The sequence below is a fragment of the Lutra lutra genome, chromosome 5 (assembly GCF_902655055.1).
Source record: "Lutra lutra chromosome 5, mLutLut1.2, whole genome shotgun sequence".
Classification (NCBI taxonomy): Eukaryota; Metazoa; Chordata; class Mammalia; order Carnivora; family Mustelidae; genus Lutra; species Lutra lutra.
In genome coordinates this window covers 51,253,000-51,271,643 of record NC_062282.1, presented here as the reverse complement: position 1 = coordinate 51,271,643, position 18,644 = coordinate 51,253,000, and the positions used below count along the sequence as shown (strand labels likewise).

Here is an 18,644-nt window from a genome sequence, read left to right as displayed (position 1 = left end):
TATAACATCACCCACAAGTAATAAAAATAGTGCCTACTCTGGGCCAAGCTCTTTCATGTTCTGTTGCATCCCAAACTTGTGGGGCATGTGCTAATTATATTCTCAATTTACATGCAAGGTAATTGGCTACAGGGAGGCCAAGGCACCTGGATCAGGTAGTAGAGCTGAGCCTTGAACCCAGGTGTGTGCCCAGAGCAGCTCTGCGCCCCACAGCCCCCTCCCTGCCCCTGCCCTTGTCTGCCATCATAGGATGCACAAGCCTTAAGACATCCAGACTTCCCTCACGCACCCATTCTGGCTTTGTCACCCTGGAATGTTCTAGAACTTTTATCAAATTTCCTTTTTCCCTTCAAATTTGGGCTGATCCCCTCATCGAGTAATGTGTTTCTTCATGCTGTAGGACACAAAATTCTTTTACTCTGTCATAAACTTGTCTTTCTTCTTCAAGGTGGACACTGAGTCCTAAAACCCCGGACTCTAGTGAATGACAGAGAATTTATTTTCTTTGTCCATTTATTCAGATTTTCTAAACTTCACGTATCAAAGTAAAGACTGAATAGTTAATGCCTCTGCTAATAGCTATCGCTCATCAGATACTTCCAAGTGACGGACAAAGTGTTGATTTATACTCATTAACCCATTTGATCTGCCCGATGTCCCTCCGAGGTAGGTACTATTATTATCTCTATTTTATAGTTAAAAAAACTGAGGTTTAGACCGGTAACATGAGCTGCTCAAGGTCACAGAGCTATTAAATGGCAGAAATGGGCTTTGAACCCGGATCTGCAGGATCAACTATTACCGCACCTTGCCAAGCCACTTGCCTCTTTACTTTGGTTGGCAGATGTATTCTTGTGCCTGTCCCAGGGGGGACAATGACCCAGGAGTGTTTGGGTGGCTGGAGAAGATTCAGTAGGACTGCTTTGCTGCTGGTGGGGAGGTCAGAGTAGAGAGGCCATTTTCCCCTGAGGGCTCTTGAATTCCATGCCCTCGCTCAGCCTGGCCACAGTGAGGTAACCTGAAGATGTAGCGTGACGCAGACTCTGACTCGGGTCCGATCTGGAACCAAGCACCTTATGAGGACGTGAGCCACTGCTGGGCCAACCCTCCTTCTGGAAAAAGGCAGGGGGCTGCTGCTGCCTTCCTGTGCTGCCTGAGTGGCCTCCAAACACCAGTGATGTCTGAAGTCTTCAGAACTGAGCAGCTCAGGAAATGCCTTTGGTGCCTGTGGCTTCAGATATCTCTGGTCCAAATTATAGCTTGGTCCTGCCCAGCAAGCTACAGTTTGGTGTTTATACCACAATTATTTCATTGAATCCCTGGGTTTCCTGATAGTCTGTGATAGTTTGACAGATGGGAAAACAGGCCAGGAGAGGCAGGGGTGAATTGCTCAAGGTGACACAGAACCAAGAGTTGAACCCAGGTCCAACTGACCCAGGTCCCCCTTGCTTGCACTAGACCAGTGCTTTTCAAATCTCATTCTGTGGACTCCTTGGGTGCTTAGGGCAGGCCAGAAGGAGGAGCTGAGGAGGAGAGCAGTCAAGGGCTTGAGGCTCTGTTGTCCTTTCCTTCTTCACTCTGGACCCCAATTATGTCAGGAGTCTGTGTAAGGACTGTTTGAAAGATCTGGGTTGTTAACAAAATGTTTTCAGGGAACTGCTCCAAACTGCTGCTGCTTCTCTGGAAATTAGGTTCAGGCTCTTCTTTTCCTAGGACTCTTATCTGTATTGAGGCAAGAAGACATCTGCTCTCTATTAGAGGATGTACTCAACTCCAACATGGCAGCACAAGGGAGTGTAAAAGGTACTGGACAGGGAGGCAACAGACTGGGGTCCTAGTCCTAGTTCCTTGTCACTTAGTCAAGTTATTTACCGTGGTTTCCCTATCTGTAAAGATGAGGTAATTGGCCCAGATAATTCTGAAAATCCAGTTTAGCTTGAATAACCTGTGGATCTGGGGTATCATGCTTGGTTCATGGGATTTTAAACAGGGATGAGTCATTTGAAATTGTATAAAAATATTATATATATAGTGCATTTTTTTTCTGGCAGAAGAATGTACAGCTTTCATCAATCCCAAAGGGATCTCTGGCACGGAACATCTAGCTTCTCAGGACTTTTTACTTCTTTTTTTTTTTTTTTGGTCAGAACTGGTGGGAGATATTTCTCCTTTTGGGGGAGTTTCAAGTTATAAGAATGGTGTGAAAAAGTTATCTGCAAGAAGGAAATGAGGAAAGATAAGCAGAGCTAAGATGAAAGCTAAATGAGTCAGAACCTTCTGAGCAAGCTGACAGTCTTAAGCTCCTGGATGCGGCCATACCTGATACCCCTACACTTTTCAGTTACATGAACTACTGCTTCTTTTCACTAAGCATTTTCTATTCAGTCACCTATAGAATAAATGTCTGATGCACTAACATTATTGGAAAAGTCTCCTGCCATTTGAGAAAGTATGAAGCTCAGCAAAAAAAAAAAAAAAAAAAAAGCAAAGTGGGAAGAGAAAGGGATTGAGGTGGGTATGTTACTGTTATGCTTTTTTTGAATTTCCGGGAAGAAAAATGCTCTGTTTTGTTCCCTAGCCTATATATTTATATTTATTATTAGTATTGTTATTGTTGTTATTATTATTATTCTTTTAGCAAACTGGAGGCTTTCAGAGGCAGAGAAGACCCTGGAATCAATTCCATCATTACACAGATGGGAAACCAAGATCCAGAAAGGGGAATGTGACTTTCTCGAGGTAAAGCAGTAAATCAGCAGAAGACCTGAGGCTAGAATGGAGGTTACTTCCTCCCAGGTGTGCTCCACCTCTCTGTGTGACTTTCCTCAGTGCTTCTTCCCCAGACAGTCTCCCCAGCTAGCAGAGCTTTTGAGGGTTCTTGTGCTCATGTATGTTGCTTGGTCACAGGGATCCATATCTTATCCAGAAAATTCTTCAGTTTGCATTTCTTTCTTTTTTTTTTTTTTAAGATTTTATTTATTTATTTGTCAGAGAGAGAGAGGGAGAGAGCGAGCACAGGCAGACAGAGTGGCAGGCAGAGGCAGAGGGAGAAGCAGGCTCCCTGCCGAGCAAGGAGCCCGATGTGGGACTCGATCCCAGGACGCTGGGATCATGACCCGAGCTGAAGGCAGCTGCTTAACCAACCGAGCCACCCAGGCGTCCCTTCAGTTTGCATTTCTTAATCGAGCTCCCTGGACGGGGGTGAACAATGGAGTGTTTGGCCTAGGGATGCAGGGAGGAGGTGAAAGGAACTAAGCCATCTCTCTGCCTGAGTCCCATCCCCTCTCAAGTGACAGGCCCACCTTACCCTCCCGGCTACAGAGCTCCAGCTAGGATTGGGGTCCCTATTACCAAGCCAGGCATTGCCCACAGTGTTGCCCACAGCAGGAGGATTAGATACCAGTGAGGGTCCAAAGCAGGCAAGGAGGATATATGGGACAAATCCACCCGCTCTCTTCCAGCCACAGGGTCAGATCTGTTTAGCCCTGGAGGACCATAATGGCAAGGGTAGAAGTGGGGCCAAGGGGCCCCAGCACAACTATCGCCCATAGGCCCAGTGGGACTGACGCAGACAAATCTGAAGGGGAAGGAGGAGGAGACTCCAGATCCTGCCCACCACCCTGTTCACAAACCGCTCAAAGGCGCACAGGAGAAATGACCTTTAATGTCCCATGTGTTTCCAACCCCGCCCAAGTGCCATCATTCAGTAAAGTACAAGGAGGGGCTTGAGAGGTACGAAGTCACGAGACAAACACCGCCCCCGCTGCCTCCCGGGCGCACATTCGCTCGGCCCCCGCGCGGGCGGCCCCACACACGCACACATGCAGACCACACGGACACCGCACAGACACACGCACGTGTACCCACGATTAAATACGTGTACAGAGGGACTCGTTTGGATATGTACAGAGAGAGAGAGAGAGACGGAAATCCCGGCCGGCGTCGGGTCCTCCAGGCTCTCAGCATGCTCGGCCCAGCTCTCCGCGCTGTACCTGGCACCCATGCCCCTGCCAGAAAAGCAGCTGCCCCTCTCCCCGCCCCCCTCCCCCCGTTTCCCCCCGGGCCCGCGTCTCTGGGGGCCGACGCCCCCTCCCCCCCCCTCCGCCCACCCTCCCCCCCACGATATTTCCTCCCCCGGGGCCCTAAAACTGCCCGGGCGCCAGGGGCATGTTGGTTTTGAAGCCCGGCTGCCCGTTGGCCACGTCGGTCGCGGCTTCGCAGCCACCGTTGCTGGCGCCGCCGTCGTCCCCGGGGCTCTCGGGTTCGGACAGGAGCTTGAAGGTGAAGAGGGGGCCCGAGTCGTGGCGGCCGCGGCGGCCGGGGGGCTCGGGCGCGGGCAGGCTCAGGAGCGCGCCGGGCGCCTTCCACTCCGGGAAGGCGCACAGCTCGACGGACGGCGGCGCGCCGCGGCCCAGGTAGCCCGGGCTCGGCGAGGCCGAGGGCAGGGTCCGCTGGCTGCCGCTCAGGCAGCTGCCGCTGTCGTCCAGCGAGTCCTTGCGCGACTGCGAGCGTTCCAGCGAGCCGCCGCGCGTCCACGGCCGGTAGGTGTAGGCGCAGCCGCCCAGGCGACGGCGACGGCGGCGGCGGCGGCGACCGCGGCACTGGCACCCGAGGATGCGCACGAAGGCGCGCTTGAACTCCTTGCTGGAGCACGGGTAGATGATGGGATTGAGGCAGCTGTTGAAGTAGCCCAGCCAGAACACCACTTTGAACACGGCGTCGGGGGGCTTCAGGGTGGAGAACAGGGAGCCTGCAGCGGGGGAGGGGTGGGGTGGGCACAGGGGCAGAAAGACAGACAGCAGTTCGTGAGTACTCAGGCCCTCCTCTCCCTGCGCTCCGCCTGAACGCCGCGAACGCGCGGCAAACCCCCCCGCCTGGTCTTTGCCCAGGCCACCTTCTCTGTCCCGAGCCCTCGCCTTTCCATCTCTAAGTGAGCGAATCCGACATTCCTTTTAGGGCCAATTTCCGTAACTTCCGCTACGCCTCTAAAACCTTTCTTGGGCTAGTTAACCAGCCCCTAGGTTCCCATTTCTCTCGACTTGCCGGGACAGCGTTTACCACTTTTGACGCCAGCGATAATCATCATCACCGGCACTGGCATAGTTCTTAGGTGGGAAGCATTGTGCTAGGCGCTTAGCTATATTATTTTGTTCTACAGAATGGCCTGGACGCAGATGCCGACTTATTTCCATAGTAGATATGAGAGGTATTAAAGACCTAAATGTGAAAGGTAAAACTTTAAAGGCAAAAGAAGACAAAGTTCTTCTCTGATCTAGGGACGATCTTTTTGATCTAGCAGTGAAAGAAAAACGACTCAATACCGCAAAAAGATAAATTACGAGGCAAGGACGGGAGAGGATATTTCCAATTTTTAAGACAGTCAAGGGATCAATATTTAGAATATAAAAGATACTCCTGCAAATCAGCAAGAAAAAGAGCATTCCCAGTAGAAATGTGGGCAAAGAAAATGAACAGGCAATTTACAAAACAGGAAACCTCAGGGCTAAAGAACATAGGTCAAGATGCTCAAAATATTAGGGGTTCAAATAAAGTAAAATGAAAACCACAAAGAGATACAACATGTCTGTTCAGCCGGCAAAATCAGGAAGCTGGAGAGTGCTAAGTGTAAGCAGGGTTGTGGGGACAGGGGGAGCCTTCTGCATGGCTAGTGCGGGCATAGACTGTGAGGCCCTACTCAAGACTCTGGCCCCACTTGATGTCATTAATTATATATACACACGACTTCTTCTTCTTCTTCTTTTACTACTACTTCTTCTTCTTCTTTTTTTTTTTTTTAAGATTTTATCCATTTTTTTGACACAGAGAGATCACAAGTAGGCAGAGAGGCAGGCAGAGAGAGGGGGAAGCAGGCTCCCTGCTGAGCAGAGAGCCAAATGTGGGGCTCCATCCCATGACCCTGAGATCATGACCTGAGCCACCCAGGCGCCCCTATATACAGACTTCTTGACCCAGCAGTTCCGCTCCAGGGCATAGATCTCAAAGAACTTTCACACAGGTCCATAAGGTGACATTCACAAGTATACTCAGAGCACTGTTGCTTATGGTAACAGAGAATTGGACAGAACCTAGGTGTCCCTCACTGGGAATTATGGAAAAGTAGAGTAGGGTGGGTGCCTAGCACAGTGACTGTGTCCCACTTAGAGCCCTGGACGGCATGTCCATATAGCACTAGGGAAAGATCTTAAAAAATATCATTCTTTATGAACAAATAGGAAATAGAATGAAGATTTACAACATAATACTATTTAAGTAACACACCAAACAACCACACACATTTTACAAAAACACTTCAAATAATGTCAAACACAAAATAGTTGCCTAAGGGTGAAGGCAGAGGGAAATGGAAATAAAAGGAAATAAATCAATAAAATAAGATAGAGGGCTTACAATGAGGTGCTATGATGGAGAAACATGATTAACTCACCCCTCTAATTTCAGAGCCAAAAATATTTTATGGCAATATTTAATTAAAAGCAACTTCCATTTTAAATGCAAGGCAACTAGGATTGGAGAGGGTAAATGACTTGCCCCAGGATACTCAGTATGTTTGTAGTATAGCTGGGATTTAAGCTAAACTCTGTTTGAATACAAAATATGTTTTTAAAATGCTATTTACAATACCCTTTGTGGAAAAATGAGAAAAATATAAAAAAAGCAAAAAGAAAAAACACATAACCTTGCAATGCAAAGAAATAAAATTTGGTGCATATACCTTCAGATCTTTTTTTCTGTTGTACATCCATCTTTAAATGTTTCGATAAATGCAGTTATACTTTACAGAACTTTCCTTCTTCGTCCCTCCTTCCCTCCCTCCCTCCCTCCTTCCCCTTCCTTCCTTCCTCCCTTTTTTGGTTATTTCAAACCATGTTCCTGGGCTCCTGGTGCAGGGCTAAGCCAGGCAAGGGTTTAAACTTAGAAAGAGGGTTATCCAGGGTTGTCTGGGTGGCTCAGTGGTTTAAGCGTCTGACTGTTGATTTCAGCTCAGGTTGTGATCTCAGGATCCTGAGATCAAGCCCCATGTTGGGCCCCAGGCTCAGCACAGAGTCTGCTTGAGAGTCTCCCCTTCTCCTTCTACCCTGCCTGCTCTAAATAAACTCTTAAAAAAAAAAAAAAGGAAGAAAGAAAGAAAGAAAGAGGGCTATCCATACCTGTATGTACTGATTCTTTTTTTTTTTTTTTAAGTTTATTTAAGTAATCTCTACACCCAATGTGGGACTCAAACTCACAACCCCAAGAAGCGTGTGCGGTACAGACTGAGCCTGCCACACAACCTGTTATGCTGATTCTTTTCCCAACTCAGGGGGAAATGTGGGAGTGAGCTAGATTCTTGGTTTGGTTTAAAGGAGGCAGATGAGGGCGACACTTCATGGGCTGATTTGTGACAAGGCCGGCACCATCAGGTTTTCATCCCACCATGCCAGATACTCCTTTGGATTAAGATGCTATATGGAAGGCATTGGCTGAAATGCACATTTGGCATGTGAACACCTAGTCCCCATGACCGGATGGGTTGTTTCTGTCCGTGGGGATGTTCTTGTTTCTGTTACTGAGTCTGAAGGGCTTAGGTACTGGCCTTGACAAATGCAAACCTGGAGAATAAATTTTGGGAGAAGTGGAGAGAAGGCGGAAGAGCTAGGAAACCTTGTATATTACCTTGGAGGGTAAATGCTGATGATCGTGTATACAGGTGGGCATACCACCCTAATGAGGACACTTAGGGTCCAGGACTGGGGATGCAAAGACAGTCATGCAAAAGTGAGGAGACCAAGAGTAGGAGAGCTCCCTGAAAACAAACTCATAGCTGTGCTTGCCAACCCCATTGAAGATGATTGTAGAATCGAAGTGCTTAATGGGGACACTCCTTAGGGACTGGCTCTTTTAAAGGATACACGAACAACAATAATACTAGTGGCTAATATTCTTCAGAACCACTGTTTATATTGTATGTGTGTGCTCTGTACAGGTCTTGTGCTAAATCCTTTATACCATCAGCCCATTTAATTATCACAATAATCCTTTGATGAAGGTACTATCATCAGTCCCATTTTATGGATTGGGACACCAACATATAATAGTAGTAGCTATTCACATTTTTATACACTCATTCTTTTGCTCATTCATTCATTCCACAAATACTTAGTTCCTGTCAAGTGCCAGGGATGAGGCCAGGCTGCGGGGATACAGAGATGACTTGGGGTGTGGCCTCTGTCCCAGGGCAGCCCACTGACAAGTGGGGAGGCAGGTGTGTTAAAAGGTCATTGTAACAGAACATACATGGCATCACGATAGCAGCATAAATGATACTCTGTCCCCCTAGACCCATGTGGCATTTCTTTCTGGTTCTTCTTCATCACTACCATATTCGAAGCCCCTTATCAAGGACAAAGATGGCTGGATCTTTGCCTTTATTTTCTTACAAAGTATTCTTCAAGTACTGTAGCTCTGAGAAATATTCAGCCCAAAGTAAAGGGATGATGCTGACTTTTTTCATGGCATTTATTTATAGCCACATTGTGAGTTTGGGCTCCCCGAGCTACTTACTTGTTCCTCTGAGAAGGTCATTCTCTGCCTTCCATTCTTTGCCTACCTTTGTCACTCTTCTGCCGATGCAGGCAATGCGATCCTGTGGCTTGAACACAGGATATGGGATCACTCAAACCTAGTTTTGAATTCCTTTTTTGTGTACTGGCTGTTTGATTTTAGAAAAGCTAATTGGCCCTCTCAGACTCCATTTTCTCATCCATAAATTGGGGATAGTATCTGTTCCATAGGGTTATTTTGAACACATAAAAATACCCATGTAAAGTACTTGACACAGGGATAATAAATCATAAATAGTGGCCATTTTCCAAAATACTTTATATCCTGGCCCAGTCAGGAGCCTTCTCCAGGAACTCTGCTCTGATGAACCCCTCCCAGCTCACTGACTTCTTCCTTCTGTATTCCTCAGAAGGTATACAATCACATCTTATTCTGTTATTTTACTGTTTGCCTGTTCAAGTTGTAAAGCCATCCCAGGGCTGGCTGAGTTCCCGCTCACCACTCAGACTTGAAATTCCTTCTTGGCAAGAACTACCTCTTCATTTCTTTTCTTTCCCTCTCCAGATTTGTATATTCTTATTACAAAAATAACAGATGGAGGATTGAGTAGAGGGAGCACAGAGGATTTTTAGGGCAGTGAAACTACTCTGCATGATGTTATGATGGTGGATACATGTCATTATACATTCATCCAAGTCCACAGCACGCAGAACACCGAGAGTGAGCCCTAATCTAAGCTACGGACTTTGGGCGACAATGATGTGTCAGCAAAGTCCATCCACTGTAACAAATGTACCACATTGGTATGGGCTGGTGATGATGGCAGAGGCTGTGCGTGTGGGGGGGCACTGGGCGTATGGGAAATCTCAGTACCTTCCTGTCAATTTGGGTGTGAATATAAAACTGCTCTAAAAAATAGTCTATTAAAAAAAAAAACCTCACTTGGAACCCCTGGCTGGCTCAGTAGGTAGAGCACGTGATTGTTGATCTCAGAGTTGTAAGTTTGAGCCCCACCTTGGGTGTAGAGATTACTTAAAATAAAATCTTAAAAAAAAATACAGCAACCACCTCACTTAAAATAAAAAAGTGATATGTACTGATTAAAAAAAATTACATTATGAAAAAAATTATATATAATATAAATTGAAAATTCTTCTCCATTCAGATAGAGGACCAGAATTCACAGTTTTATTTTTATCCTTTTAGATTTTTTTTTTTAATGGGGTGATACATGTATTGCATGCCCACCCTGAGCAAACCCTTGGTGACTTCTGATAGGGAGTCTCTTTCCTTATTAGAATTGGACTCGTTAGGATAGAATCCAGGCTCTCTCACCAGCAGCCAAGTGACCTTGGGCAGGTTTCACAGTGTCCCTAAGCCTTAGTTTTCTCAGCAGTAAAATGGGGCTAGTAATGATGGTACCATGCCTCTGGGTTATTTTGAGAATTAAGAAGATAAAACATATAAGGTGCTTATTAGCTCTCAGGGTACCAGGAGCCTGCCATCCAATCAACTTTGGATTAAGGCTAATGAACAGAATAATTCTTTTTTTAAAAAAGATTGATTTATTTATTTTAGAGAGGGAGAGAGAGAGAGCATGAACAAGAGGGGCAGAGGGAGAGGGAGAGAGAATCTGGTGGAGTCTTAGAGCAAAGCTGGACTTTGGGCTCAATCTCATGACCCTGAGATCATGACCTGAGCTGAAACCAAGAGTCAGAGGCTTAACTGACTGCTCCACCCAAGCACCCCCACCAATAATTCTTATTCTTGTCAATCACTGATTGGGCTGGAAGTTTAATTACAGGAAATCTCTAGGTGGGTCCTATGTTTGGTAACTCGATGTATCATTCTGAGTAAGTTGCTTTCCCTTTCTGGGCCCCACTTTCCCTCCTTCAGTTGACCGATTTGATCCGGGTTCTCTCCAGCTTTAAACTTCAGTTTCCAGGAAGCCGGAGATAGAAGCCCTGCCCATCCTGGCTGGGATGCACCCTCTTCTCTAGACCCACCACAGAGGGGCAGTGTGTGTCAAGGCCTGGACCAGGGGCCTCTCGGATTCCAGGCATGTTTCTGCCCCTTCTCTCCATCCCTCCCCCCAGCTACACAGAAGCTCCTAGGCTGAGGGGACTTGTTTGCTACAGAGGCTGGTCCAGATGTGGCCAAGAAGCCGTAGTTAATTAGGGAAGGTGCTGAGCCTTTTTGGTGTGAAAGAGGATCAGTGACAGGGATCTTTTCTCCTTGGAACCCAACAGACCTCTGGGAAACCCAAAAAGCCATGAGGAGAGGGAAGCAAATATCAACAGGAAATGCAGGTTCCTGGAAGCCTGCTCTCTCCGCTTTAGGTCAGGGCTGCGTCAGCCTTTTTGACACGGCCACCAGCTCATGGTGCTCGTCCTTGAGGCTGGCTCCACTTCTCTTGCTCATGAAATGCTGTGAGGCTCCTTGCCCTGTATCTTAAGAATCCTGGCTTGACAGGGCTGGGACACCTTCCTTAACTGAAGCTCAGTGAGATAAGGGTCTTGGAGGTCCCTCAGCTGGTGACTAGCAGAATGACTGCCAGAACATGTTCAAGCATCATTTGATTCAACAAACATGGATTGAGGCAGTGTAGGTCAGTGGTTAAGGACCTGTTCAGATGTCATAGGTAGGAAGGTCTGGGTTCAAGTGCAAACGCTGGCTTCCCAGCTGTGTGACCTTGGAGAAGCTACTTGTGCTCAGTGAGGCTCAGGTTCCTGAAGAATGGGGACAGTGACAGTTCTTTTCTGTGGGGAGGAGATGAAGTTAGGCTTGGTAAGTGCCAGACATGTCAAAAGCACCCAATAAGCACAGCTATTCTGACGGCTTCAAACGCAGCCACTGTTATTACTGCCCATGCTGCTGTTAAGGCAGCATTACTGCTGCGAAGATGAGGGATGTGGCAACAAGCACAGGATCTGCTGTGTGGAGCGGGTGTAGGGACTCCCACCCTACTGCTCTGGCCCACACAGGCCCAAGGAGGGGCACCCCGTCGTTCTCAAACATGCTGAAATTGTTCACTTGGTTTACTGGGGGAAGACTCCGTCTCAAGTCTGGGGCTCCCTCAGCACTGGTTACTTCATGCTTTTCCTTAGATCAGCTCACTTTTGGTGTCTAACTAAAAATTTTTCAGGACGCTTTCTGGCACTATTTTTAAATCGGCACCACTTGTTATAAATAGAATGTCATAGCAGAGAAAAATAAGATGAAAAAAATGATATTAGTATCTCTGGATTGTTCCAGACAGTGGTGGGCTTGAGGCCCTCTTTTTTTTTCCAGAAGGAAGATTAGCTGGGATTGCGGGGTATTAACTATTTGCTAAATGAAGACAAATTCCACTTTGAGGAGCTCAAGGGATTGAAGGAAAAGTGAACAGGGAAAATTTTTCTCACGGGAGAACCCAGCCCAGGGCACGTGGTAGCTGCTGAGTAAATATTTGCTCAATGACGGACTGATGGACCGAGTGTGTGATTCAGTTTCTTGTGCCATCTCTGTTATTTCGAGCTATCCTGCACACCGGCTCACATCCAGAGTGAATTTGAGCAGCAGTCTAGAAGCAGCCCCGGGAAACGCTGTCGCTCTACTCGGATGCCTCCTGGTGGCCTCCTACTGAGGCCTTTTAAGCAGACCCGGTGGGACAACTAGTCGTTGGAACACTTCTAGTGGGTGGGAAGTGTAGGAGGGGGACCTGGAGGAGGCGGAGAACGGAGAGCCCAGCAGAAGGTGCCCCGAGCCCGCCCTCCCACGCCACATGGGTTTTGCCTGCCTGAGGGCAAGGGCGATTTAGAGGGATTGGGAAGTGTAAGGCTCAAAAGCCAAGGCTGAGCAGGATCAGTTCAGGGAGAAGTATCTTTTGGCTGGATGTGGTCCCAGTGGGTCACCCTTAAAATGCCACTCAGTCAATCAGAGCAGTGGAAACAAGGTCTCAACCCTCTGTGAGCCTCCAGTCTTCAAAAGCATGGGTTGCGTTTGTGGAATAGTAGCTACCATTTGACAAGCTCTTACTCTGTGCCAATCACTGGGGAAATGCTTAACCTGTGCCGGGAGCAGCGCTAGGGGCGCCATTCCACTCGGTAGTCTACAGCACATTTAGGCGACTTTGGCCAACCTGCATGTGCCCCCGGAGGCCATGACTGTTGCACTCAGGGGAAGGGAAGGTAAGTCCCTGCATGTCACAGAGCCAATGGGTGATGGAGTTCGAATTTGAATGCAAGCCACCTTCAGTCACCACCAATATAGTACATGGGGAGACAAAATGTGCATGTGGATGTGGAGATGTCAACAGTGTTTATCCTTGGGTGGTAGACTCATGGGCAAATTTTCCCTCTGTGTGCTTTTCAGTGTTTTCCAAAATTTTCTCCACAAACATGAATTACTTTTTTAATTGGGAAAAAAAAATCCAATAAATATTATTCAAAAAATAAGAAGTAAACCGAAAGATACTGTGTTTATTGGGTCCTTGTTATATGTCAGCCAACTTTCCTAGACTCTATGTCATTTAATTCTCACAACAGCCTATGAACATAGTGGGATTATCCCTACTTTACAGAGAAGAACTGGAGGTACAAGTGGAGGTGGCACTTGTCCAAGGTCTCCCACAGGTAACACGAAGAAAGAGGTGTAAAATGAGATCTTTAGTTGTTAAGCCCAGGAGTCTCCTCTGTTAGTTCCTGGGGTGGCCATGGGCACCCTGTCCGTATCCTCTTCCTGCAGGGTAGAAAAGGGGAGCTTTTTTTATTCTTATGTATTCCGACATCTATAGGCCTTCATTAAACTTTGGCTGGAAGAATGGCCAACAGGTGGCCTTGGAGATGCCCTAACGCATTGGGGCCTAAGGCAGCATGCACCCGGTCCCCCAGAGGCTGGGTGGCTTGTAACATCCCCCCAGGCACTGACATTCTGAGACTCTAGGATTATAGATTTGACTTATTTGCCAGCATCTGACAAACTGATGACCTCAGGGGAGCCAGTGGGTGATAAAACCATTCTGATCAGCTTGTTAATCGAGTGGAACTCCTTTTCAACATGGCTCTCCTTAGGAGCATTTAGCTACACCTACAGCCAAGCCAAGCCTCCCCAGCTGAAACAGTTTGGCGCAATAAAAACTCACAAATTTGAAATAGTTGCTAATTCTTTCAGCATCGGTTTTATAAAGGAGGTTTCCTTGGATTTGAAAATTCCCTTTAAGTTTTCCATTTTCATTTGCCACTTAACTCTGGAACGAGATCATAAAGTTGTCCAACAAATACAATATCTTTGGGGCCAACAGACCCATGCCAAGTTTTCAAGCAAACGAGGTGAACAATATTAGTTACCCGAGCCACTATTTACAATGACCTAGGAACCAGTTATTAGGTACTATGTTTACACACATGTGCTCATGCAATCCTTCCCCAGCCTTGCTGTTACTGTATCTCATTTTACAGATGAAGCAACTGAGGTTTAAGAGATGAACAAAGTCACATGTAAGGATTAAAATCCAACTCCGAAGTCAGGGTTCTCACTCATTATTTAAGAATGAGAAAAAGAAGCTTCTATTCATTTCCTTAAGCACCAGGCAATTCCTCCCTCAACCGGGAACAATCTCTCTCTTTGCTGAATTGTCAAGGCACTTTATCTGAACCCAGAAATGCGGCATTTATCACTTTCTACCTTGAATTACAGCTGCTGAGGGCTAAGCCTCATCTCTTCTGATTAGACTGTGAGCTTCTAGAAAAGTTCATGTCTGATTTTTCTCTTTCCCTAGGGCCTAGCACAATGCCTGACACGTGATAGTCACTCAGCCAACATGTGTTACAGGAATGATAATAGTAATAAGAATAATGCAATGGAAATATGTTAGCCCCTGGCTACTCAAAGTGAGGTTCAGGGATAAACAGCTCCTACGTCACCTGGGTGCATGTTAGAAATGCAGAACCTCAGTGATCCAGTGAATCAAGATCTTTTTTTTTTTTTTTTTTCTTTTCAGGATCAGTTTTTTAACCAAGTCCTGAAGTGAAAAGCACTGCTTTAGCTCATGTTACAATTTTATTTTTAAAATTGTTTCCCTGGGTATCTTGGGATTTATGCATGAGCAGCGGCTGGGCTGAGAGCCACCTCGCCATGAGGTCGACACTCTTGCCCCAAACCCTCCAGTGGCTCCTATAGTTTATAGGATAAAGTTCAAACTGCTGAGGCTGGAATTAAGGACCTTCTCAACTTGGTTGCAGTGGACTGAATCTTCACAACACGAGTTGACTTTTCTGGCTCCTTTCCCTTTATTCACACCGCCCACTGGTCTGAGATGCCTTTCGCTCTCCCCTCCCGCTCTCCGTCCTTTCCACGCCTGGCTCAGATTTCTTCTACACACGACCACAGCCCATGCTGCATGGCTTCCTCGGATGTGCAGAAGCAAGAGGAGGGAAGAAGCCGTCCATGAAGTCCTGCTAAGATCCCGGTGACCCACATATCTTACCTAATTTCACAGGAGGAGAGGGGGTTCTCTAATTCTCCATTCTCTGTGACAGATGGGGAAATTGAATCTCCAAAGGAATGGAACTCACCCAAGGTCATACAGCCATTAAATGGCAAAGCTGGGACTCAGACCCAAATCTGTCTGGTCCAAAGCTGGGCATTGCCTCTGAACTCTTAGAACACCTCTGGGATGGGGGAAGTCTAGAACTGTTTGCTTGTTATTTGTCATGGTGACTTTACATCTATTGTATCTGGCCATTGAGATGGCCAGGATCTAGGAACCAGGAGTTTTATGTCACTCTACTCCAGTGGTTCTTAACCTGCTAATGCTGGTTATGCAGATAACTTAGCACGATCTAATTTGAGGGGCTCATAGGACCCACTGAGTCCCATCCATGGGTATCCAGGAGGTGTGCCATCACCAGATTAACAGTCTTTGCTATTCACTGCAGATTCCTCTCATAACAATTGCTGGACTTTAGCTGAGAGTCTCTTTCCCTTATTTACAAGATCCTCAAGGCCAGGGTCTGTCTTACTTGTCTTGGTTCCTCTGACACCTAACACTGTACTTGCCTTATAGTGAATGTGTAAAAACATTTGTTGAGCCTATAACCTCCTCTTCCCGTGCCTTGGCCAGCTTTAGATTTTTTTTTAAAGATTTTATTTATTTATTTGACAGAGATCACAAGTAGGCAGAGAGGCAGCCAGAGACAGAGAGAGGGGGAAGCAGGCTCCCCGCTTAGCAGAGAGCCCAATGTGGGGCTCAATCCCAGGACCCTGGGATCATGACCCGAGCCGAAGGCAGAGACTTTAACCCACTGAGCCACCCAGGCGCCCCCCAGCTTTAGATTTGAAGGAGGTGCTGAGTAAATGATTGTTGAGTGATTCCTTTGCTTATACTATCCTTCCTTTCTTTTCTTTCTTTCTTTAAGTGGTAACCACATGCCAACACCCAGTTCAGTTCCCACCTCCTTCGTGGAAACTTACCCAACTGCTGCAGGCCTCCTCTTTATTTCCTTCCAGAACAGAGTCTGCAGCACATAGATTAATATGGGATGCCAATATTAAAGGATGAGCTCCTTGTCTCCTTAGGCAGCGTCAAAGCTTTTTGAAGAGGGGTCTTTGTCCTACACTTTTAGCACAACACTGGACATGCAGTCAGTGCCATCAATCACCTACTGATTAACGGATTGGCACATTTCATCTCCCAGGAGGGAAGCTACTTCCCGGTGTAGGCCCAGAGCGGAGAGCAGATGGGATGGACTGGTTTCCACAGCACTTAAAGACCCATCTCTGATACCATCATAAACACTGAATGTGTTCCATGCTTTGACCTCACTGGAAATAGCAATTTCCCTGAAGAATGCTTTTAGAAACTGCATATCAGTGGGACCTGTGTGAAACCTTACATAAAAGGAGACATATAAATGGAGAGACATAGCTTGCTTTAGTACAGGAAGTCTCTATGCAAGAGAACTTTAGTTCTCTCCAAGTTAATTTGTAAATTCTAGACAATCTCATTAAAATGCCAAGATGAGGGGCCTCTGGGTGGCTCAGTTATTAAGCATCTGCCTTCAGCTCAGGTCATGATCCCAGGGTCCTGAGATTGGGCCCTGCATCAGGGGTCCCTGCCCTGTGGGAAGCCTGCTTCTCCCTCTCCCACTTGCCCTGTTTGTGTTCCCTCTCTTGCTGTGTCTGTCTCTGTCAAATAAATAAAAACAAAACAACAAAACAAAACACCCCCCCCCCAAAAAAAAACAAGAGGCGGGCTTTTTTGCTTGTTTGTTTGTTTTGTTTGTTTTGTTTTTTTGAGGGGGAGGGAGTACTAAATGATCCAGATATAGAAGAATATGGAATGTGGAAGAATAACCATGAAAAAAATAGCCAGGTCAATTGAAATAAATAAAGTATGGTGATATTGGGAAGATGAGTAAACCTACTCCTACAGATATCAAAACGTATCATAAAATCACAGTAAGTAAAAAAATACCAGGGGTGCCTGGGTGGCTCAGTCAGTTAGTGTCTGGCTTTGGCTTAGGTCTTGATTCCAGGGTCCTGAGATCGAGTCTGAATCCATCCAGCTCTCTGCTCAGTGGGGAGTCAGCTTCTAGCTTTCTCTCTGTCCCTCCCTCTGCTCATGCTCTCTCTCTCTCAAATAAAATCTTTAAAAAAAATTACCAGAGCAGGAAGTGAAAGAAAAGGCAGATAGATCAATGAAATTATATAGTTTAGAAAGAGAGCCAAATACCTATAAGAATTTTATATGCCATTTCAATGTTTATGGGAAAGAAGAGATTCTCTAGGCAGTTTTGGGACACCAGGCTGGCTAGTTAGAAACAATTAAAACTGGATCCCGACTTTATTTATTATTTTTTTTTAAAAAGATTTTATTTATTTATTTGACAAAGAGAGAGAGCACAAGTAGGCAGAGAGACAGGCAGAGAGAGAGGGGGAAGCAGGCTCCCCGCTGAGCAGAGATCCCAACTGCGGGGCTTGATCCCAGGACCCCGAGATCATGACCTGAGCTGAAGGCAGAGGCTCAACCCACTGAGCCACCCAGGCGCCCCCCGACTTTATTTCTTAATTAAAAAAAAACCCAGAAGCATCCAAGATTTTAAGTGTAAGAATTATTAAAATATTAGAAGGTATAAGTGAATATTTTTATAATTTTGAAATAGGAAAGAACTTGTTAAGCATGACAAAAGTTGTAAAGAAGAGCATTGATGAGTTTACTTAGACATTTCAATAAGGTTACAAACTTTGAAAACAAAGTTAAAGGAAGAATTGAGAGAAATATTTGTAATTGAAGCAGTAGTAAAAGGAGTAATATTTCCAAGACACAAAGCTCTCTTTCAAATTAATCTCAGAAAAAATAACTCCATAGAAAACAAAGCAAATCACTATGGGTATGCAAAGAACAAAAATTAGTACAACAGACAGCAAGTAAATTAGTGAAAACATAGTAAAATTCCTTTACAAAATAAATAATGTAAATTAAACAGAAGCAAAATATTTCAGGTCTATTAGTTTAGGATATATTAAAATATTGCTTATGGCCAATCTGACAAAGGTGTGGGAAAACAGACATTTTTGTATATTCTGGGTGGGAGTGTAGATTTTGGGTGGAAAATTGGCATTATTTAAAAAAACTAAAATGAGCATAGCTTTTGATCTAAGTACTCCATGTCCAGAAATTTAGCTTAGAGAAGAACTCTTAAAAGAGAGGAGAGATAAAAGTACAAGGAACTGCTGTAATGTTCCCTCCAAATAGGAAATTACCTAAATTTCTAACAATAGGGGGTTGTGAAATGAGCCGCGTATCATCACACGATAAAAAATCACAGATTATTGAAATGGTGAGCCAAGTCTACAAGGAATGCTATCCATGACAGAATTAGCCAGAAAGAAGCAAATTTCAGGAAACAATGCCTTCTATGATCTGATTTTTACAAAGAAACTCTGTGTGAGTGTGTGTGAGTGTGTGTGTGTGTGTGTGATGAGTGTGCATTAGCACGTCCACAGAAAAGGCAATCTGGGTGAATATACACCAAATTGTTTTCAGTGGTTATTTCTGAAGGATGGGTTTATGGGAAGACTTTCACTTTGTATTTTGAATT

The 18,644-nt window shown here is 45.8% G+C and overlaps 1 protein-coding gene across 1 annotated transcript in view; it reads right to left on the bottom strand.

Moving 5' to 3' along the window:
• Positions 1 to 3,644: 3,644 nt before the first annotated feature.
• ADRA1B (adrenoceptor alpha 1B) overlaps positions 3,645 to 18,644 on the bottom strand; it is a 49,146-nt gene continuing 34,146 nt past the window's right edge. Inside the window, exon 2 of the mRNA XM_047731586.1 lies at positions 3,645 to 4,750. Within this exon, the coding sequence (XP_047587542.1) occupies positions 4,143 to 4,750 (608 nt within the window). The 3' untranslated portion in view covers positions 3,645 to 4,142. The remainder of the gene's footprint in view (positions 4,751 to 18,644) is intronic.